The following is a 24,575-nucleotide window of genomic DNA, read 5'->3' as shown; positions in this document are numbered from 1 at the left end:
TGTTGCTTTGGGAGGTTGATGTTTATTGATTAAAACAGTGACTAACCAGTCACCATCTCACATTTTAACCTGTCGTTTCACTTCACATTTTCCACTGAACCTATTAAAAAGACATCTCATCCTTTTCAATATGATCCGATGTATGAGCTCAATAAGTGGCTGCTATTGATCAGTACAATTTGTGCCACACACACTGTAGACCAGGGTTAGTGTAATCTGCATTAAAAAGATCAAAGTAAGCTCTGACGCATCTTTTCTTGTAAAACATACATTTTCACACTGTGGCCTCTGTAATTGACCTCTAATCTTCCGGCCTTCACATGCATCAGAGAGTGAGAAAGCCCGAGGAACTAGACTTACGCACACAGAATAACCCAGAGGCCCCGGGATGTCTGTGACTAAAAACAGGACAAAAAAAATAAAAAAATGTGGACAAGATTGTGGTGAGGTGAAGCATGTGGTTGCATGTGCACTGTCACACCACAGAGAAAAGTAATCCTGACTCCCCTCTGTTCAGGGCTGTGACTTGTTGAACAGGGTCTGCCTGATGAGTATGACAATGTCAAACAACTGGAAAAACTCTGTTGGAAATATGAGCATTGTTCGTATCCCAACAGCCCACTCTGATGACATCACTGACTCTTCCGTGTCCCTCCCATGTGGGAGACAACCATTCCCCTGTGATACCCAGCCTAGGCACCGCACGACTCATCAAAACAGGACAAGAGAGAAACCAGACAACACGGCACTTTTGTCAACATATTTATAAGATATATATTCTTCCGGATAGTTCTCGAAAAGCAGTTTCAGAGTTTAAAATACCTCCGTGAGATCACCCTCCTGTTTACGGATCAACTTAAACATTCAGTGCGGGAGAAAATGACAGGAAACGTCTGGCCCATTTAACAATAAATTTCCCTGAATACATCTGAGCTGAGCAGGGAAAAAACGACACTGGGCTTGGCTGGGCTAGCCTCAAGGGAGCTCTAACCACAGCACAAAAACAACACACACACACACACACACACACACACACACACACACACACACCCACAAATGAAAATGCACGCTAATTCACAGTTTATGTATTTTAGATTAACTCATGCGTGTACTCCTTTATCTAAACTGTAAAGTGACAGCGATGAAAGCAGGAAAGACAAACAAAAAGTGAACAGATTCACAAGTATTTCTTTATACTACTACTAAATACTCACCATATCCAGGAGTGCCTTCTGAAAGGAAAGTGGCTGAGGTGCATCATGGACCTGTCACTGGCAATGGCTGGACAGTGTCCAGGCTTCATTCCGAAGCTGTGTCGGGACGGATCCCCCTACCTGTTAACCTTTCACCCGCTATGTATCTGGCTATCTATCTACAGACACTGACCCACAGTACGTGTATCTGCAGGCCCCAGTACAATGTGTAGTGTCCCATACTACAGTCCACTGCTGTGATGCACCCATTAAGAAAAATCTCCAAATGAAGAGCCCCCTCTGAACTTCCGACCTCACCGGTTAGTTCCTTAGAGCATCACTGCGAAAAAACGGCGGCTTATATCCAACAAGGAAATCTTAAAAATCTAACTTTATAGCACCATAAGAATCCATTGAGTTCCAGAAGAGAAATAAAAATCCCAATAAGCGTGAGCCCTTGTCTTTTAAGTGAGAGAGTCTCAGCAGCGCAGGCACACAGGCGGCCACCCAGCAGGACCAGCTAAGCTCTCCGGCCGCTGCTCTTTTTTCCGTGGGATTCTTCCGGCGAAGGTTTGGAAATTACTGTCCCACATCCACATGGTGGACCGGTTCAGGGACTCATTACTCCGGAAAACATTCCTTTTCCTGACAGTCAACGACGCCGGTTGAGGAGGCAGCAGCAGTCACGCCAGCATGACAGAGCATGTTACACACAGAGTCACTCACGCTCCTCAGTTTGCCTCTCTTGTCTTTACGTCTCCCTCTCTGCTCTGCCCTTTCACAACCTCCCAGGAAGGGAAGTGAGGAAATGGGGAGAGGAAAAAAAGGAAAACAACACGGCGTCTCTTCAGTATCTCCCCTTCTCTCCCTCCCTCCTCCCTCCTCCTTGCTCCAGTCAGTGGGACGTCCTGACCCTGTGCAGGAGGTTCGCCTGCTCCTGCAGTATACCGCCAGCTAAACCTATTGATCCTCTTACCACACGCTGTTCCACTTCATTCACAGGGGAACACGTCTGCACATGTACGACTGGCAAGCGCGCAGGGCTGCAACGTCATAAGGGCAAAAGTGTTGATAGATGTAATTCCCCTCATTTCCTCCCCTTACATCCTACAGCCCTCCGTCATCATAACAACGCGAGCGCCGCTGTTGGCGCGTCAGTGTGTTTTTGTTATTGCTGCTTCAAGCACACCCTCTGTCTGTCGCTGGTGTCCGTCTGCAAGTCCGTGAACCACGGAATTTCAAACCGCACAACTGACTTGTACCGTACTTTTTTTTCTCCGTGACACACAGTTTGTGCATGTGAGAGCGTAAGCATGCAGAGGGGGGGGGGGGGACTCTCAAGGCATGTTTGTGTTCCAAGAAACTTGTAATACAGGATGTCATTGCAGTTTAATGCATTCCTCTGTTCTTACAGCAGCAGCCTCGGGCTACGGATGGAGTCTGTAATTTGGCCTTTGAGCCAAACAGCAATCAAACAGAGTAAATTTCACAGTGTTGTCCACCCAATAATGAAGATAATGAGAAAAATAACAGCAAAACTACAATTTATCAAATTTTATCCAGGTGGCATGATGGTCTATTTGACAGTCTTGCATTCATGTTTATGAGTGACTTTGGTGTTGTTAGGGAAGTTATGAGTCGCGGTTAGCACACAGAGTGAGAGTGTGTGTGTGTGTGTGTGTGTGTGTGCGTGCGCGCGTGTGCGCATGTTGCATTAAATGTCGTAACTGTGGCGAAGCTCCAGTTGCTGCGGCCTGAAAAACAGGATCCAGTGCTGCTTCTTACACACATCCTGCCCAACACACACGTCAGCAGCCTCTCAACCCCTGCCAAGAGTCAAACCTCCCCGCAGCCACTGTACGCCTGCACCTTCAGCCACAACAGCCAGTAGGGTGGAGGAGCGCTGAAGGACGAGGAATTCCGCTTGTGGGAAAATGAAGACAGAGATGCAATCTCTCTGGGGGGATGTGGGCAGTTTGTGTGTGTAGCAACGAGGATAAATTCTTCATTTTATGGGGTTCCAGGGAGCACTGAAAGCACCTGTTATTCATAAAGGAAAATACCAACTCTCTATCTGTCTCTCACACATATTCTAAAAAGCCCCAGATATCTTGCCTACAAACACAAACTGGACCCAGCACTCTAATAATAGCACACTGTATGTCCCTGTGTGTATGTGTGTGGTATTGCGTAATCTTTGTCCCTGCTTTGGGGGCTGTTGGCCCCTGCTCTACTCAACACTGGTGAGCTGTCACGACTCATCCTGCAACCTGAAAGCGAGAGACTGGAGGAGAGAGGACAAAATAAGTAGAGTGTAAGGGCAGAGACAAAAATATAAACGGAGAGCGAGAGAGGGAATTACAGCAAAAGAGAGAAACACAGATGGAGAGAGAAATGTACATGTACATTTTTCTTACCAGGGGACAAGGACGAGAAAAGACGGAGGATAATCAAGTTTAAAGTGAAGATGAAATGCAGCCACGCTGCAGAGACACAGAAACCTTTGACCTTTGTTGTGACCTATGGAAAGTCAACACGACGGCATTACAGCCATTCAATTCTGGCACAGTATTAAAGGGGCAGTGATGTGTTTTAAAACATGTATTGCTTTAGAATCGCTTACTACCCCTTTAACCCATCATGACCTTTGATCCCTGATGCAAACAGAACAACATAGTGTCCATCTACAAACTATCACATCATATAACATATTTGAATCGGTATGTCTTTTCCCTTTACCTGAGTGGTCTGTCATGATTTTATGTAACTGGGCATCTGGGGGGAGGGGGGGGGGGGAAGATTGGACAGCGGAATAAGTCTGTATCGATTTCATGTGAACTGGCATTTAGCAAAGTACTTTTCTTCATTTATCTGCAGATAGATTGTCCAGAGGACGCAGGCCGAACAACCTCTTCAGTCATATCAACAGCATGGCCTGCCAGTGGCTGCTTTAGCCTATTGTCATTGATTCTGGCTGTGCCGGGTCAATCCCCATTTACATTCAAATAGGAAGGCGAATCTCTCCAGAGATCGAATGAAAACCGGGCTCCTGTGCATGTTTTGTGCCTTTGAGGTAGGCCGGTTGTCCATCACTCTGTGTGTCGCTGTGGAAATGCCTTGGGTCTAATCTTCCTCCTTGCTATTCACAGATGGTTATGCAGTGGCATTTCAGGAAAGGTTAACTCATTCCCCCTTCAAATCAGATGTTTGTAATTAAATTCCCACATCTAATGGGGACACGGAGGCTTCAAGGGCCATTGGCAGAATTTGAAGAATGCTTAAGTGGCCAAGAAAAATTACTCACTTGTGGAATGGAGAGGTTTTTATCGGACTCTTTGACTTTAACCAAACCAAAAGACAGAAGGGCTTGATTTGTAATTTAAAAAATAAAAATCTCACTAATCAGTTATTTCACTTTTAGGATGATTCAAACTGGGCTGCATATTTTGTGATCAGTCTGCCCAAAGTGGAACTACTCTCAGAAAATGCAATAAATGAAGAAATACATTCTACACAGCATTCAGTTTGATGATATAATTCAGAGGGGGAGTTTTACTAATAACACCAAGCTGTCATCGCAGTGAAGATTATCCTTGAAATGTGCGTCAGCTCTTAAATATAATACTACCAACATTTCTCTGATGCCAAAAATTGCTAGCTTCACTTACTGTAGCACACAGTTTCATTCAAGAGAACCCAGCATTATGATTGAGTTGAAGTTACTTGGCTGAATTTAAAAAAGTACTTTTTTTGTAAAAAAAAAAATTAAAAAGAGTATCAAAACAAATGTGTGCTAAAAATGAAATTTTTCTACGTAAATAAAACAGTATGGGTTCAGCTAAATTTGACAGTGGTCTCATATTGTGCTTAATAACACATTTGTGTCAGCTCTCACCACACCAAAGGAAACAGAAATAGAAGGTAACAAAGACAAATATATGTCAGAATTTGCAGCGTTTCCCTTTCACCAAGTGAAAAAAGAAAAGAGACTAAATTTGCCCTCATTTACAAATCATCTCAACGAGGCGGTGGGCCAGGCTCAACGGCTGCAAGCTTCACGGATATCCAGTTAAAACCCGTCACTTTGAACACTGATATCTCTTTTGACTACTTAATGAGGCTGTTTTGCGAGAACAGGTACAGATGGGAAGTATTGAAATATCAGTGGTCCACAGCCTTAGGCAATCTCCACTGCAACACCATCTGCTGAGGACGAGTCTCGCTGACAGTTGGAGCAGTCAACGTCCTTCCGAAACCTTTATTATCCTATTGCATTGCATTAATATACACGTATTGTACTTTTTAACAGGAAACCTACCAATGGGCGATAAACAGTACAGTACTGTACAGTACTAAACCAATCGATCAGGTGCTTTTGATCCATGGCCTGCAACAGAATGGTGAACATAAGTAGAATTGAAGTTCTTTTATTTATTCATTTATTGTTTGTTCTTATCATTGGTTTAAGGGGGAATGTAATATGATATTCATAATTACGTGTTGTTTTGTGTATAATAATTTTTTTTGAATCCTTTCAATCTCAATTGGGAGCAGGTCCTCTTCCACATATGATGTAGTCCTCCATGTTGCACCGCCATGTTTCTACAGTTGCCCGGAACACACAAACCAAACACTGGCTCTCGAGAGGATCTAACACTCTTGCAAGGAAACTGTGAGGCGAGGGGGAATTCAGTTGGATGCAATATGCAACTTCATTTCTAGATGCCACTAAGTCCTGAACCTTTACAGCAGCGTGGGCTCAGTGTAAAAAGTGAGCTGCTGACCTGGAAAAACCATCGAGGTGTAAACATTGGGAGGATATGAAGGAATTTATTGCTAGGCTGTGGTATTTCCCCCTTGACGTCACAAATTTCAGAGGTGTGCCGGCGCAAATGATAAACAGAGTGTGGAGAAGCCACATACGCTGGAAGTCAAAGGAAAAAAGAAACAAGGTCTTAATTATAAGAAATACAAAATAACATTGCAATTAATATTACTACTCCCTCTAATTAGGAACCTGTAGCAGACGACATACTGAGAATTTGTCAATAAATGCAACTTTCCATGGGTTTCCAATGTACCTGCTTTCAATAAAGAGCTCGTTTAGAGCTGCAGGATATATTGCGGGCTTTGGTATTTCCCACTTGACGTCACAAATTGCATAGGTGTGTCCGGGCAATAAAAAATATGCAGAAGCAGCATATTACAGAGTTTTGTTTTGAAATTTTGAATGGCAACGGTCTCATCAACTAACTTGTAAAGGAGATTTACAGCTGTAGCAATAAAGTGTTTTTTTTTCCAACAGCTGTTTCTTTAACTTTTCTTTCCTCCTTCAACTGGCTGAATGAGGAAGTGTGCAATCAGGGTCAAATACTATCAAGTGAGCTGTTTAGACAGTATCTGATTTCTGAAGTATTACCAGCTGCTATACAGCTTCCCACCACAAGGTGGCTACAGTGCTCTTCAACTGTGATTTTAATAACATTTTTATGTCCACTTTCTTTGATATAATTTGATCTCCATTTTTGCTATACAAATAAAGGCTTTAATTATAATTTTTATTCGTATAATCATTATTTTCACACAACGACCAAAATATGCTCCAGTTTTTGTCTCTGGACTTCAGAAAATGGAAAAGCAAACGCTAACAATATTTGCAACATAATTTCACAACAAATATCAAACTTGAGTGCAGATGCCGTGCAAATGACAACTCGCAGGCGGTCACCAGTTGTATTTCCTAATTCTTCCTTCTGAGCAGACGCCATCACATGACGCATTAAGTTTAGAAAAGGTTCAGCCATCACTCTCATTTTACTTCAACCATACAGTTTGACAGTGGTGCTGGACAAACACTGCTAAGATGTTTATTGTATCAGCAGAATGTCGATGACGGTAATGAAACGGACACCGCTGCTATATTCAAATACCACGGGATGCTGTATTACCTTATTACTGCCCAACCCTTTTACACGCTGTGGGATTGGCCAGTCACAGTATGAAGCATAACTGCACTGTAACTGTTATTTTACAAATATAGTGTGTTTTAACAATAATAAATCTCTCAGCTATAGAAAATAAAAATGTCCTGATTGGGGTCACACAGTGTGTGACTGACCTGCATCGCCGTCATCGGACCATCACAGAAAAAATTAATGCACATGTGCAGACAATACTTCCCAAGTGTTCTGTCAATTGGCAGCATTGTGCTTTAGGTCTGCTGCCACCAGAGCGTAAATAGGACCAATTAGATGCTTCATTGCACAGCCTTTTATACCCAGGACACCAAGATATGCTCACCCCGCAGGGTCGAGTACATTTTGACTACAACTCCGGGAACATGCTACTTAGGGTGTCTTTAAATTTCAGTGCGCGCCAGCGAGTTGGCTGTAGTGCATCCACTTCCTATCAAAGGGGTTTGTTAATGCTCCTGCCCTGGCCCATTCCAGGCCACTGCTTGTTTCCACAGGAGGACGCCAGCACAATTAGTTTAATGTGATAAATCATTTGGCTCCAATTTACCTGTCGTTGTATTTGTTGTGGTTTTCACTTTGTGAGTTGAGCAGACATTTCTCTAAACTGAGAAAGTTAATGATGTAGAAAAGCGACAAGATATATATATTGATCACGGATGAGTTTAAAAAGATCCATGCTTGCATATAGTGTATACGGCCGTCATACAGAATCTCACAAATGCAGCTACTGGTTTCTCAGTCTCTAGACTGACAGTTTGCTCCCACTTATACTCCCTAAATACATGTATCCATCCCACCCAGTACTCTCCGTACACCATCCCCAGCCATAGTGTCAGCTCTGTTGCTCAACCCCTCCAAAAATAGACTTTTCCTGCATTGCACCAACATTGTGTCACTGTTGCTGCTCGACTGGCTCCCCCCTGCAACAGCCGACTTGTCGGAGCCTTAATCACAGCACTGGCTGGACTGAGTGTCTATCTGTGTGTTATTAGTAATTCCTCCGAGGGATGATACGACCCACTGATGACCTCTGGTGATACACTAATTACTGTAGGCTCAGGGGAACGTGCATGTCTGCTCGTACACTCAATGACTGAAGGGGAATTTGACTAAGATCCTGTTCAGTGCAGTTTGTTTTAAGGCAAAGTATCCAATTAACGGCAATGGAGAAAAATCCAATAAATGAAAAAAAAAACATATGTGTAAGACAAAATGTAAAGTATTTGTATTTTGTCATGGCTTATGAAATATGACATGCTGGTGCAGTAGAATTCTATAAACACTTTTGAAAGACAAAGATGATGCAGTAAACAGCCTACGGAAAGGCCATGAATCTATATAACTGACGGAGGCTCCACGCTTACTGTACGCTCACTTTGGTATTTCTATAAGTTTATTAGGAAAAGCCAATCCTAGAGCCATGACACTAGCACGGGTTTGACAGTCAAAGAGAGAAGTAAGACAAAAAATAACAACATTCATTTCAGATAACTTGAAAACACATCAACTGAACAAAGGCTATGGATGACTGTTACTGTAGTGAAAAGAAATGTGTGTAGTAGAAATTCATTTTCACTCTCTCTGCAGCTTCAGATTAAAGGGCATGAATTATGAAGAAGTAGCAGCCTGGAGAAAGGGGGGGGGGGGGTGGGGACTTGTGTGACATTAAACTGTTAAAGTAATTACACATTAGGAGGAGGTTTGTAGGATGTAAAATTATCTAAGTCTGAAAACTGCTCAGTCTCGGTCTGCAAACGGTGGAAGGAAACCACCCAACTCCGTCATATAGGACAGAAAACGCCCTTCTAAATACTTCTACGTGGGTTCATGTTTACATACACAGCAATAAAACATAAGCAAAGTGGCAGTGTGAATACAAATGTCTTATAACTTAAATAGTTACACATAAATTCTTGCTCATAGGTGTCATCTACTGGGTTACAGGGCCTCTTATAACACAAAACATGATGGGTTATATTAAGTTATTTTCTTTTTTCCCCTCATAAATAGAATACTGGATATGTATCCCTGTCCTTAGCCCAATCATTCTCTGGGCATTTCTGACTTCCCCGTACAGAAGTATGCTTGTGATTACAGCCGTATCACATTATGGAGCTCAGTGTTCATATGTTGACAACAAATCTACATATATCAACAGAAGAAAAAAATTGTTAAAATGTCTTATGTGTCCATCAAACATAATTGTTTTCTAAATATTCATGACCTTTTCCAGGTAGGTTATGTTTTTCTTTGCCGTTCGTTTGACTGTCTGTCAGCAGGATTTACTTTCATTTCCATGAATTTTTGTGGAGGGTTGGGGCATCGCTCAAGGAAGATCCCATTCAATTTGACTGGATCCGGATAAATAGGTGGATCCAGGAATTCTGTTTTGATCAAATTACTGTTGGTGTTGGAGTTACTGTAACCTGTGTTACCAGTAATATGTTAGCGTTTCACCAGTAATGTGTAAAGTGTCACTGGCTGACTGTCATGGCAATGATGGCACTTTGTGTTTGCTTCTTGACGCGATGTGACAGGAGAGGCTGAGGAGCAGACAGAGATCGCCCTGACACCCTTGTTTTCCGTCATGGCTCCCATGACATTTAAAAGTCAAACTTTCACCCTCTTTTCATCCACACCTCACCATCGCCAAATGAAACCTGTCGGCCCACTGGAAACCCCAGGCAGGAGGGTGGTTAGAGATGGATGAGGAGACAGGGTTCGGACATCATCACTCAGAGAAAGCGGGTTAGAGATGAGATGGGATCGAGAAGAGAGGAGAAGAGAAGAGAAGGCACTTCTAATAAAGCTTTTATGAGATTAAGTGTTGTACGACTGCAGATGGGAGGGGGGGGGGGGGGCAAATGGGAGTTTTAAGATGTGGCGGTGGACGTTAGAAGCGATCTGTGTAAAACTTGTTACATTGGTGAGAAAAATCTGCGTGAGGCCGGTGCAGGTAAAGGTTGGCAGGATGAACAATGACAAGATCCTCCGCTGACCTGAAAGCACACTCTCTGCTCTCTGCCTCAGAAGCAAAGATCTTTTTTTGGGGGATTGTTGTCACAGGAGATGCCAGTTCAAATTTAGAATGGGTCACAAAGTTAGCTCCGCTGCCTCATGGTTCAGAAGTCCAAAAGCGTTAGCAGCCATCGGAGGCGACGTACCTGTGTGCCTCTCACTTTTCCATATGTGATCATGTGATGGCAAACATGCAAATATAGAAGACTGTGCGAGTGCTGCAGGTTTGCATGTGTGCACAAATGTGAATTTATATAATGGGTGTGATCAAAGGATGAAATTCCTGCTTCACTGGAAACAATAAACCATCGCATTTTCTTGAGCTCAGAAACCCGACTACGTACAGCAGGGAGGAGCACTACGCAAAGACATCCCTTGTTCACCTGGAACATCCCCCTCACTGACAGGTATTCAACCCTCTGAGGAGACTATTAAAGACAAAATTCCACCCTAGGATATATTACATAAAGCCCCTGATGTTCATCGCATACTAGGGAATATTTTTCTCTCACTCTGCTGCAGTTACTGGTTTTTCGACATTTCAAGGACAAGCATTTCTGAACTCTTTGAATTTCAGTCTCGTTACGTGTGTGTGGGCGGAGGAAGCGACATGAAAATGACAGCATTATGAGTTTTCAGAGTCAAATGAGTGAAGCCTGCTTCCTCAGAAATGCAATTTAAAGCATGACTACACAGGTCAATGATAGTGGGCGAGGTATTGCAACCCAGTTTGGACCACGATGCCGAATTGCGATCTCGGCTCTGACATTTCATTTAATGAGCTGTTTATGAATATTAATTCAAGAAAAATGTTAAAAGATAAAAACTCAAAATATATATTTCTTTTTTTCAGTGACCTATAAGGTAAGATAAGGAAACAAACAGATGAACATAAAGGAAAAGACTCTGGCCAAAAAACTGCAACTCCCTGTCTTGTCAAAGATAGTTTGTGAGAAGACAAATGGCCACGTTGTAATACAACTGTGCAACCATGAGTGAACTGCAGTCCCAACAAATTAAACAGAGTGAGACGTCTTAGCGTTTCGTGTCATGCCACTGTCTGGGACAGCATTCGCCAAACTGAACTTTCATTCATCGATTATTCACATATATCTTTGAGCCATGACTTTCAGTTTTTGGTAAAAGGAGCTCAAAAGAAAGTAGGTGTGTGAGATTAACTTGTCCACATTTGCTTCATTTCAATGTGTCAGATACAAAGGCTATTTGATTAACATTTATGTGGTATAAATCAAGTAGGGGATATAATTCGGTACTGGCACATACCCAATACTAAAAAACTGGGCCAAAAAAAACTTCATCAGGCATGACTCATAATAAATCAGCAATACATTAAGAAAATCGTTTTATACATCATAGCAGAAACACTTGGGTTATACTTTCTATGTGTTTGTCCTTGTGGCTCATATCTTGGCTCAACATCGTGATGACTGTCATCCATTGGCCCAACTCTTGTAAATAGTCATTCAAATTGTCCACAAAGGTTAAGGGTATGCCAGCATTACGGTACTGTATGTGCAGAGGGCCATCTATTGTCCAAGGCCAACCGGGTGCAGACAGCATTCATTCAGAAATTGTGTATAAGGAGAAAATTGATGGGTCAAAAAAAAAAAACTGAGCCAAATTAGTTGCAAAGTATCTTTGCTGTGTGTGTGTGTGTGTGTGTGTGTGTGTGTGTGTGTGTGTGTGTGTGTGTCTCTGTGTGTGTGTGTGTGTGTGTGTGTGTAAATGCATGAACAAAAATAATAATAATAATTTTTCCTATACACTACTGATTCAAATTCAGTTTTTCCCTTGTCCCTACTCTCCAAAACACTCCCTCTGTCTATTTTTCTTCAAAAGAGATGTACTAATTCCCTGGCCTGTGACTCTGTTCGTTTTTTAAGTGACTGGGTATGAAGAGAGTACTCTTCAACCAAAAAGTCTTGTTGTCTCCAACTGTATCACAGGAAGGTATGGGAGAGATTGAGTATGTGGGTCATGAATGCACGGATGCGGCTGAACTACAAGGAAAAGGCACGGACAGACAAACGACAACATGAGAGAACAAACAGAATGCCGAATGGCGTTGCTTTCTGCTGCAAAACTTTCAAACCCCACATCAGCAGAAAAAGAGCCTCTGAGTCCCACCCACGCTCAACTCCACAGCTCCAGAAATTGCAACACTGCACATACATACACAAAAACAAAACTAAAATGTAGAGAGGGATGAGGAGAGAAAGGGACGCAGTGAGAGAGTGATGAGAGAAGGAGCGACGTGTGAGAACAGCACAGTTACATAATGGATATAGAGGCAGCATGGGAGCTACCAAAGGGGAGCTCCTGGGCTTCTGCAAGTCGCAGAGTGACGCATTGCCCTCACAAACACGCGCGCACACACGCGCTCGGCTCACACACACACACACACACACACACACACACACACACACACACACACACACACACACACACACACACACACACACACACACACACACACACACACACACACACACACAGACACACAGACACACAGACACACACACACACACACACACACACACACACACACACACACACAAACACACACACACACACACACACACACACACACACACACACACACACACACACAATGCAGCAAATGGCACACACTGATATGCCCCATGCATAAGAAGCCACTCCCACACATTTATCATATCTCAGGGCAGGAGGAGTGAGGATACATCTGCTACAGCGCTGCCTGGCAGCAGAGGAACAGAAATGCAACATGTACAATCAATGGAGACCCCGGGCTATGAAAGGTGAGAAATACTGTCATCAGTCATATATATATATATGTATGTAGGAGTCTGGCAAAATTATAAGATATATTATATCCTATATATATTGGCGTAGAGTCCTAAACTAAAAGTTTGTCTTTTCTCTACCATAACCAGAATGTGAAAGATTCATGATTTTTTTTTTTTTGCGCATCTGCACACAGTCTGAGTGAAGATGAATGAGATCAGACAAGTTTAGCTCAAGTGCTGGATTGGGAACCTCTTCAGCCTACCTAACCAACATCTTTGAACGTTTACACAGTTGGAGATCTCACTACCAAACAAAGACATTAGATCCCATCTAAATTCCAATCCACCTCCTGATAACACGCAGGTACTTTAGACAGGCTGGCTCCAGACAAAGATGCACGGTGGTGTAGGGGTTGGGCGCTGTCACCTCACAGCAAGATGGTTCAAGGGATTTATACGCCTTTCTGTGTGGAGTTTGCATGTTCTCCCCGTGTATGCGTGGGTTCTCTCCGGCTTCCTCCCACAGTCCAAAGACATGCAGAATGGGGTTAGGTAAATTGAAGACTCTGAATTGACCGTAGGTGTGAATGTGAGAGTGAATGGTTGTCATTCTCTGTATGCGGCCCTGCGATAGGCTGGCGACCTGTCCCGGGTGTACCCATACGCTTCTCGCCCAATGTCGGCTGGGGTTTGGATCCAGCCCCCCCATTGATTTTAACGCTAACACAGTGTGTTCAACTATTTTTTCATTAAACCAGAATGCATTGGCGTACTGATAAGGTCATGTTTTTGTGGCCTGTCTGGAGGAAAAGAGCTAAGGCAATGCTAGTATCCAAATCGCTTAAGACGCAATCCATCTCTGTGTCTTGCTCTCGAGCCGTCTCTAAACATAAAATGATGCCTCTCTAACGATCAACCTACTATGGTAGCTATTTCTGGGGCATGCCTGCAGGCTCACACACTCTCTCTCTCTCTCACACACGCACACAAACACACTCGCACGCACGCAGCAGCCACACAACAACCCTGAGCAGAGGCGGAATCGATTGATGAGCTACGAGGAAAGCAACCCGCATTCCTCCCATCTGGGAACGTAAAAACGGGCTGCTGCTCAGCGCTTTGCTCTAAACACAGGAAATCAATATCCTGCAAGTAAATGAGATAGACCCCCTAACCTCGGCATCTGATTAGATAAACAGATTAGCAGCAGAACACACCACCACCATTCTGGCGAGAGCAGCGCAGACACATGATGCTTGTGCCATTCCCACCGTACAGCGGCAACCTTAATGGTTAGTGATGAATACAAGACGTTAATAAAACTCAGCTCATATAAGATTGTCATCATGTGTTTGATGCTACTTTCTGAAAGATAATTCACTATGGGTTTTTATTATTACTATCATTTCTACGGGATTGTTCACAGCCATGATGGATGTTCTGAAGATGATTAAATAATATATCTGGGGTGGAGCTTTCAGGTTCATAATATTTGATACAAAAAGATACTTGGCAGTCTCACAAGACAGGAACCGACAATGATTCCGTTACCTTAAGAGGCATCTCCTGTTCAGATAAAAATCGCCGCTGTTTTGTTACTTACCTACAGAGAGAAATGGGAGGGAGGGAGGGAGAAGGATGGGGAGAGGGCGAGAAGGGGAGAGACAGACAGAGACAGAAGTTATCAGGACAATCTATTGACTGCAGTGAGATGTAATTTACGCTTAAACAAGCAACCGGGCACATTGTGTATGACTTCAGAAATCCCCTCATCCCCTGTACGCACGCACGCACTGGGATAATGAGAAAAGCTGGGAGTGTATATCAATATACTGCAGTGGTGAGAAAACTGCTCTCTTTCCCCCTCTCTCTCTCTCCATACCAATGCAAGACTATATTGATTTGAGTCAAGCCTCCAATATTTAATCGCTGTCTGACGCTTTCATCCCCTTTGTTTTTTCCAAGTACAGAGCTCTCAGGCCTAAAATGCCTGAAAATGACACGGCAAACTGCCCGTACTGTATCACGTGTGACCTGAAGTGGCTCCGGCACATGGCCCAGGACACCTCCCTTTGGAGCCGACCGAATGGGCAGACCAGGATGCTGGTGAGACTGAATGTCTCTAAAGGATTCAGAATCAGGATCTGGTCTGTCCCACTCCACCCATCACCACCACTCCCTGTCCAGGACAAGTAGCTAAAAGATGAGTGGATGAATAACTCAAAAAATGTTGATAACGCCTCGTGGAATTTGAAACGGCGCCGACAAGACGAAACCTCAAACAAAATTTTCAAAACCTCTCAACGAAAGTTTGTGCAAAGCTGATGCACTGCAGTTTGGTGACAAAAAATAAAGCGCAGCACACACCGACCATGTTGCAGAGCATTTCATGCCTTGACGTGCATCAACTGACGGCTGTGTGACAGATGTGTCACGCAAATGTGTGCGAGGTGACGGCACTCCAGGTAAAGTAGCTGCCATGTGCTGATCTGGCAAGCAGGTATAATGAAATAACTTTGTGGGAGTACATATGGCTGTGAATCTCTGAAAATTTGTGCATTAATTTGATGAGGTACCTATCTGTATGTATCTGCTAACTTGGACAAAAACAGACATTCCTGTGTGATTATTTTCTCCGTTATCAATATCAAGAGAATGTATTACGTCACCAATATACATAGATACCATGATATCAAATTACAAATATCCAGATTAGTTTTAAAGGTGTACTGCCAAACTCTACAACTTAATACAAAAGTCAGTATAGGTTTTAAAGTCTGCATTAATGTTCATCTGTTTGTCCACATCTCCCACCTGGCTGCATTTCCTGCATAATCCCCCCCGGGCCCTTTCTCCCCGTCTTGGTCAGACAAGTTGACAACACAATCAGACTCAAATGTCAAGCAGGCAGACAAGCCCAGGTAAATTAATGGAGTGACAATCAAAAGGGCAGACTCACAAGAAAATGCAGCTGGAATGTATCGTTACTTTATGAACCAACACGGTGAGACAGACAGAGAAGGAAAGTCAGTCACACAATATGAGCAGCGCCATAATAAAAAGTACAGAGGTAGACCAGCATATGAAAAATGACTTTCTTGCTAAATTGGCTCACAGCCAGAGCAAGCACATCTGGCCATATTCCAATCTCCTCTTAGCACATCATAATTAGAGCCTGAAAGATATGGACTTTTCAGGGCCTAAACCAATATTAGGGAGTAAAAAACATATGCTACATCTACGTCTGTGAAAGGCTTCAACTGATATTTATCAGCCATTCTGGCTGTTTATACGATTAAGACAGTTCTTGCTTTTGTTTAGCTTTAAGGACAGAACCAAAAATAATATTATAGTGTTTTTATAAAAATTACACTATATGTAATCAGTTTACCGTTGTATAAGCCTGTATAATTGATCCTGGTGACAAATGACTCCAAAGAATAACAACATCAACAATGTTGTCTCCAGGAATGTTTCTGAGTTGCCTTGTTTTAGAGGCATAAAGACTCTGATGGAGAAAGCTGTTGGAGATGTCACATCATCCATCGGAGGCGACATTGAGAGACAGGTACTAGGTATACGAGCAGCAAAGAAACCCACTTTATAGACATTAGGGATACGAAGCCTCAAGACGTACCTGTTTAGTACTTAAATTGCAAAATAAAAATGAAAAATAGCACCTACAAAGAACCAATCCTAAATATTTCGTTGCAAACTGAACTCTGCGTGTGAATGTGGTTACTAATTCACGTGTGTGCTTCACTGAATTTAGAGAATAGGGGGAATATTATGTTCTCTCGTGTGGGCCATGCTTCGGCCGAAGCGTGACCTCTGCGAAAGCTCCGTGACTCATTGAGCCGGGCATCACTGGGGCCTTTGACTGCACACAAGATGAGATCATGCTACACTTCGCCTGCATACATTCGGTGCCAAAGGCCAGGCCGAAAGCTATAGTGACTAAATCCCCTTGTACTCCAGGACTTTGAGTGCAGGGGTGAAGGACAACTCTCCGCGGTCAGCTGATTCCAATGAAGCCCGTTTCTGTGGCGACTAGATTCTCAGCTGGTGATTTATGGCGTCCCATATTCATCACCTCCGAAGCTTGTGGTCCCAGAGTGAAGGACGGCAGGCTTGTGTTCACGAACAGCTGTGGGGAAACAGGTGCGTGCTTCTCATTATGGCCGTGGCGGGATAATGATGGCTTTTAATCACAAGCCCCTTGATGTGTTAGTGTGCACACGCTCGTGTGAGGATTCCTTGCACATTTCATGCGCGTATCTGCGGTTGGCATTTTTGTCATGATGGATGTGTGTGCATGAGATTTGCATGTTTATATGCTTTTGTGGGTGTTTTTTTTCTTCTGCATGTGATTATGTGTGTGCTGGGGTGACAGTAAATGTATAATGAGAGAGTGAAATCAACTGGGAAATGGGGTGTATGCACAGGTGCCCTCTCCCTAACGCACGGTATGGTTATATAGTTCAAACGCTTTACCACAAACTCCAAAAAAAACTTTTCTTTCTATGGAGGTACAGAGGAAGAACCATGGCAAATGCAATGGAGAGGGAGGATGGTATAAAGAAAAAAAAAGTCTGAGGCCTCACCTATGCAGTATTTGCTTAAGAGGACTTAAGCTCTGCAACAAACAAAGATACCAGAACACAGCTCTACCTAATCATAGCAGCTTATTCCCCAAGACTCTGTCTACAATTGGGAACCAAACAATACCTGCTTTCCCACAGTTGGCAAGCGTTCCCGTCTTCTTACATTGTGCAGGCTTTTACAAACGTAAGCAAATGCAGACATACTGAAAAATACCGTAGAATTAAATGCAGATACTGGCAGCCATACACGTGCACTCACCTTCATACAAAATTGATTTAAAAAAAAAAAATGTATATACATGCTTTACATTTTTGAGATTCTGGTCCATGTTGACATGAATGCATCACTTCAGCAGATCTGTCAGCTGCATATCTCCCGTTCCAACACATCCCCAAAGGTGCATTGAACTCATCGTCATGTTCATAGAACTAGTCTGACAGAACTTTTGCTTTGTGACACAGTGCATTATCATGCTGGAGAAGTAGCCATCAGAGGATTGTGACAGAGACTGTGGTCATAAAGGGATGCACATGGTCAGCAACAATACTCAGATAGACTTGGCCTTTTTAAGACCAATTAATCACGGTGTAAATGTCACTAAGTGTGCCAGGAAAACACTCACCATCACACCACCACAAGGAAGACTGTGGGCGTTGATGCCAAGTTGTGACTCTACCATCTGAGTTCCTCAGCAGATTCATCCGTACCCAGTCTGGCCTTTCTCCTCTGGCGTCTCTCATAAAAACATGTTTTGCTTTCCACGGGGCTGTCGCGCACTGGATGTTTTTGTCTTCTGCAACACTCCGAGTAAACTTTAGAGACTGTTGAGCATGCAAATCCAAGATCAGCAGTCTATCGTGTCACAGTCAAAGTCACTAAGATCACATTACCCCCCTGTTCTGATGAATGATGGGCACACTGCCTGGAGCTCCTGTTATTTGTATCCTTCAATGGTGGAAGGGCAAACTATTCGAGAGTAAATGCTGCTGTTTACCTCACATTTATATGCAAGCTAAATATTCTGATGACAGCTGAACTGTTTTTGAAGGACAGAAAAAAAAAGGGGGGGGGGGGGGGGGGTGTTACAATTTTAATGACCATGCGAGTTCCTTAAACAGAAAATGTTGACCATGGTCCCTCAGTCTCATAGAAATCATTCTGGGGATATTCTATTTACAGTGTCACTCAGTCACCATATGTTTATGACTTACTTGTATCTACTGATAACCTTCCTGTCACACATAATTAATTTCTCCAAGAGGACAATTAAACTTTCCTCATCGTCATCATCACCAGATTACTCTCACAGCTTGTTACAACAGTTTCCAGCTGAATGAATAATGTAATCCTCCTCTCCTCACATGGCATCAGTCTGTGAATGCCAACATTATGAATTAGTTCTGTAAAAAGGCTGATATAAATAATCTGGGATGATTATCAAATATTAAAGTTTAACCAAGCTCTGTGTCACTTTTACATTTCTGAATTGGACTGCTTGTACTTATATACCTGATTATTTATCCAAATCAGGAAGTGTTTTCTTTCTTAAATATAACACAAAAAAATCAGGGACATGGCAACACTTCTTCTCTTATATCACATGACATGGCTGCAGGGTAAAGAACTTTTTGCTGCATCACACCATAACACAGTGGTCAGCAATTTAAGGAAGCGGTCAATGCAGTGCAACTTGCTGATGCGTGCTGAAGTCAACTGTCTGATTTATGGCAAATCTTCCACCACTCGCTGCCTTAGGCCTAATGAAAAAATAAATGGACACGATTATCTTGTTTATGTCTTTGCTTGTGAAGGTGAAGTTTATGACACGCATAATATCAGTATTTCTGAAATTACGTCTCCGGTGAGACTCAGGGAAAAAGGCCAGATTATTGCTTTATTCTGCTCTCAGAGCGCTATAACAGATCTCGTCTCGGCAGTTACATTACACAGCAGCAGATCAAAAAGGACTTCAAACAAAGAACAAACATACTGTACACAAACTGCCCGGTCAACCCCATTCACGACAGGGATGTGGGGGAAAATCAAACGTTGCTGTGCTCGTGGTGGCAAGAAAAAGACAGAAGCAGAAAGCGAAAGCGAAAGCGAAATACATTTTAGACAGTTTAGAAAGAGGTCAGCAATTGTTTGTGTAACATGGGTCAAGAATGGGTTTATTTTAAACGGGAGGCGACTGTCACACAAATTCTATCAAGTCATTTGTTTGTATTGCAAATATGCGAGAGAAGAGGAAATGCTTTGTTCGGTGTATCTGGCCCAGGCCGCAGTGGCAGCAGACTCAGCCAAGTGGCCCAGACGTCCCTCAACCAAGCCAGCTTCTGCTGCGGGATCCTGAGACACTCCGGGGCCAGATGTGATATGTAATCCCTCCCTGTTCCGTGTCTCCTCTCAGTTGGACATGCCCAATAATCTCTGAAGGACAGTGACCAAAAGCCATGCTTAAGATGCCCAAAGCACCAAAACTGTCCACCTTTCAATCCAAAGGTGCAGTAGAGCTCCATGGCCAATCTCAGAGGATAACCCCAACCACGACGCAGGGGAAACTCGTTTCAGCCACATAGATCGATCCCTAAATCGAGAGCTTTGCCTTCAGGCTCGTCTTCCCGTTTACCACAACAGCCCTGTGACGCCTCTGTTGCTGCTGACGCCGCAACAATCCACCTGTCAATCTCACGCTCTAGGTTACCCTGAGTTGTGAAGTACATGAAGTCTTTTGCACGGTGCGGGAACTGACTCCCAAGCCAAAATTAGCAATACACAATTCCTCTGAAGCACCAAGGATTTACACGTTAATTGGAGGAGTTGACACTCAAATTACCCCCTTGTATGACATCGCGGACGAACTACATTCCAACAAGAGACCATCTTGAAGACCAAGATGAAAATCAAGAGATTGTTTCTGCTGCTATGTAGTTTGATGTTGCTAAACCACAGTCAAAGCAATTATGGACAATTTCATATCAGGGTAAATCAGCACAGATTTGTTTTATAATTCAACAGCGGCTATACCGCTTTCTTAGTGTGCTGGAGAAAATCTACCATTCCCTGGATGCAGGTTCCATGCTTCATACAGCGAAAAACAAGTTAAACCTGAACAAAGAAGTCAATGCAGAATGAGGCCGCTGACGCGCAAGACACTGATCCCACTTTCATTTCGTTCCTCCTCTCCTTTTTTGTGCGTCCGCCACCTCCTCCTCTCTGGCTTTTGAGATAAGCTTTCTGTCGAATACCAATTTTGAAAGAAGATTAAGCAGTTCTGGCTCTCAAATCAATTTTACCCCCACTGCAACATGAATCAAGTGTGTATTCATACACGCCAACACGCAAGTGCCTGCACGCACGCACACACCGACACACATTCCGTGCCACAGAGCAGACAGGGCGTTGCAGCGCCTTAACCAGACACACACCGCAAGTAATTAACAGAAGCTGCGGCATGATCGCCATCATTTCCCTTGGTCAAATATCTACAGTAGGTACATTAGATACAAAAATTAGCTTCTTATTTCCAGCTTGTTATCAACGTTACAACGGAGCAGGACGTAGTGTGGCACAGTGTTGTTCATCTGTGCTTTTTGATTTATTATTTATTTGTAAAAATGTATAAAGAATCAGTCATACTTGCTTATTCAACAAGATAAAACAAAGTAACATACACACCAGAAAACAATAATAATAATAATAATAATAATAATAATAATAATAATAATAATAATATTTAATGAATCACTAATTTTCTAATTACTAATCCCCCCAGAATGTAACATCCATATCTGCACTTAAGGTCCAAAAGGGGTCTGAATGAAATTGAAGTGTAAGCACCCTGGATGAGATTCTGTTGACAAGACACACAATCAAACCCCATGCCAAGAAGAGTGAAGGCACACGGCGATAGCGAAAGGTCGTCTCTCCACAAGCGATAAGAAAGCAGAGGGAGTTTGAACACAAAGCCCTCCAACATGCCCGGAGACACATCAACCCCCCCCAATGCTGTCGGCACGAAGAGTTCATATCCAGGTTAGCTGCTTGTTGTCACGGAAACCAATGGGTTTATTTTCAAAAGAGGCCAGTGGATGGAAGCACTTTTCTTGGAAATCAAAGAGCAATCCAGACGTGACAAGGTTCTCCGGCAGCTTCCTGGTATGAACAGCTCTATTTATCGGAGGCTTCCTGCATCGGGATATAAAAGTGTGGGAGTTCTCTGTTGTCCCTAAAACCCCAAAAGGAAGTGCCCAATCGGAACAATCAATTCTACCTATAGGTCTTACACTGACAATGGCTCTGTTTGGTCCCAGTAAGACACTGTCTCAGTGAGCCAGCACACACCAGAACCCTGAAACTGAAACTAAATCATATCCAGTACTCATTCATTTTAGTATTTACAGCTGGGAAATGTCAATATGTCTGCCTATATTTAGATCTATGTCAGATATGAAGTGTCGTACACTCTGTGAACGTAGGGCTGCTGGAAGTGCCGGATATTGCCAGACCAGGGTCACTCACAGTTCAAGATGTGTGCATTCTTCACCTCTCTCTCAGCCTGTGGAAATGAGACGACAGTGGACAGACTGCGTTCAGGGTTGAAATGATGTGCAGCATTTTCTTTTGTACGAAGCAGTGTTGTCACATTATTCAATCATGATAGTATTAATGTTAGTAGTAACCGGAAATTCTTTCAGGTTTTAAGTTTGACTGATAATGAATTTGGCAGGTCGATGCTAAAGGGTGTGATGCTGAAAACTACTCAACTTCATCGGTATCCGTCAGTTATTTGTATGAACAACGACCTTACGATATCGTTTGCCAACTGTTATGTACAGCGACTAAATCTCACTGTACAGCAACAGAGCTTTTTTAAACAGACCTAGAAAGCCAATTTTCTCATGGGGGTCTGAAGCCATCACACCACCATTAATGAAGTATAAGAGCTTTTTGTCCAGATTTATTTTCTTACAGGGATGAAAACGAAGACTGTGTCGACCACTGTGTCCCATCATTGAAAGCTTCCGAGTCAGAGAAAACCAACATCATAGGAAAGCAGCGACCCAATGCACTGATCACTGTAATTGCAATGGCCATCTGAAAAACTGCAATCTATAATTCTCTTGTCGTTCATCTGTCCGCAGGGTGGTTGTTGCCCCACCGTTTTCCACCTACAGACTAGAAGAGTGGGTTAATGAAACCCATTAAAAATCCCACTGGACAAACTGACATCAAGCTATAAGCAAAATCATATTTCTCTGTTTGGGCCATCACCAACAGCTTACATCACCAATTTCTTATTAGTATGTAACAGTTTCCAAATTTTGTCTCACAAGAACCAGCAAACATGTTATTAGGGAGGACGACATGTGTCAGACACATTTGCTGACTGTATATATCTCTGTATAAGTGTGTGTGTGTGTGTGTGTGTGTGTGCGCGCATGCTTGAATTTGTATGTGTTGTGGGGGTAAGTGTGCTGTGACTGTTTTCCTGTGTGTTTCCTGTTTCCCTGTTTACACTATGTGTAGGCACTACAGCAGCGCACGTTGCCAAGCTACTGAGCCTTTGGGAATGAAGAGCAGACACTGCTCTGTTCCAAGAGTTCTAAAAGCTCACTGTGTAATAAAGAGGTGTCAAAAAGCAAAAACTCATGCCAAGGTTATTAAGCAATGAAGGATGACACTATGTGGAACCTGTCCACAGTCAACGTAGAAAAAGAAATCACAGCTGAGAAATTAGAGCATTACATGAGTAAAATGAGTTAGCCCTACAGAGATGATGAAATTAATTGTTAACCCTACAATCATTTTTGGAAAATGGGAAACGTGTACAGTGGATCATGGCTTATACATACTCACATCCACAACCAACACCCTATCTTTTCTCTCTCTTGTGCCGTGACCGTTGCTCTGGCCAAGAGCATCCAATTTAAAGCCATGAGAGGTGGTCGGAGGAAGTGATCTGCTTTAAGAACCTGCACTAATCCTTCCACTCTGGTCAACATCCAGACACACAAACATAAAAAGCTAGCAAAAAAAAACCTTGTTAATGAAGCCAGACACAAAACACAGAGGTCATACTTCAGCGCTACCACGAATCCATATGTAGATATTTTCAAATGTGCTGGGAGAGCTATTGAAAAAAAAAAAGAAGTATCAATACAGAACTCAATTGTGTTATGTAATTCACTGGACTTCATTAAGACAAATTATAACATAACACGTTGGAAACAACTTTATATTATATTATATATATAGTGTTAATTGCATTGTGAGAATTGTCATTGTTCTTTCCTCTGAGGCGTGATGTAAGATGTTTGCGTCTGACGCAAACATTAAAAAAAGAGATGCTAGGACCACAATGACACTGTTGACTGCACACAGGAAAAACACAAGATAGACTTTAATTGACAGCATTGTTACACATGCAAGAATCTCATTCTTTAGTTTCAACTTGCTTCAACAGTGTTAGAATATTACATTTTCCTTTTTTTTAACATTGCTTTTCTCTTTTTAATATCATTGTAAGTTGTGCCAATGAAAGATGAGATGAGGTGTTGAAGCTGTTCGAGCGTTAAAATGGGAGATGTAATTTATTATTAAAATAGTTTGAGAAAATGTTGAAGAAAATGCACATTTTTGTAAATGCTCTCTTGTGTGGACGTGGACCTCTGTGAATTTTGTGCAAATATCCCTGGACTTAATAATTTTTTTTTAAAAAAAGTGAAAGATTAAGGAAAAATTATAATTACTTGCAGCCCTACTCAAAACATGCAGAGACTATGTGTGTTAAGTGGCAGAACTATGGTGTGGTTACTATGATCTTCTATTTACATAGCTGGTCTACCACAGCAGTTAACAACAGACTGCCACACCTAATTTTCTCTGTGCTGGGCAGCCTGACAGAAAATGACACCATCTATCCCAGCTCTCATTATCCACCCAACTATACCTCCCGCATAACAACTATACACTTTACATTTGTTCCTAACAAA

At 42.7% G+C, this 24,575-nt stretch overlaps 1 protein-coding gene across 7 annotated transcripts in view; it reads right to left on the bottom strand.

Annotated features, from left to right (window-relative positions):
* The window catches only part of pde4d (phosphodiesterase 4D, cAMP-specific), a 147,461-nt gene that overhangs the window by 46,361 nt on the left and 76,525 nt on the right, over window positions 1-24,575 (bottom strand). Inside the window, exon 1 of one of the 7 annotated variants that reach the window (XM_035639784.2) lies at window positions 18,203-18,283. The exons of 5 other annotated variants lie outside the window; for them this stretch is intronic. Coding sequence is in view for 1 of the 2 variants with exons in the window: in XM_035639782.2 (XP_035495675.1) it covers window positions 1,215-1,303 (89 nt within the window). In the remaining variant the exon portion in view is untranslated. Of the gene's footprint in view, window positions 1-1,214; window positions 2,048-18,202; window positions 18,284-24,575 lie in introns of those variants that run through there. One more of the 7 variants, XM_035639782.2, reaches the window with a different exon arrangement.

This window comes from Scophthalmus maximus, chromosome 19 (assembly GCF_022379125.1).
Source record: "Scophthalmus maximus strain ysfricsl-2021 chromosome 19, ASM2237912v1, whole genome shotgun sequence".
Lineage (NCBI taxonomy): Eukaryota > Metazoa > Chordata > Actinopteri > Pleuronectiformes > Scophthalmidae > Scophthalmus > Scophthalmus maximus.
This window is presented reverse-complemented; position numbering and strand designations above follow the sequence as displayed.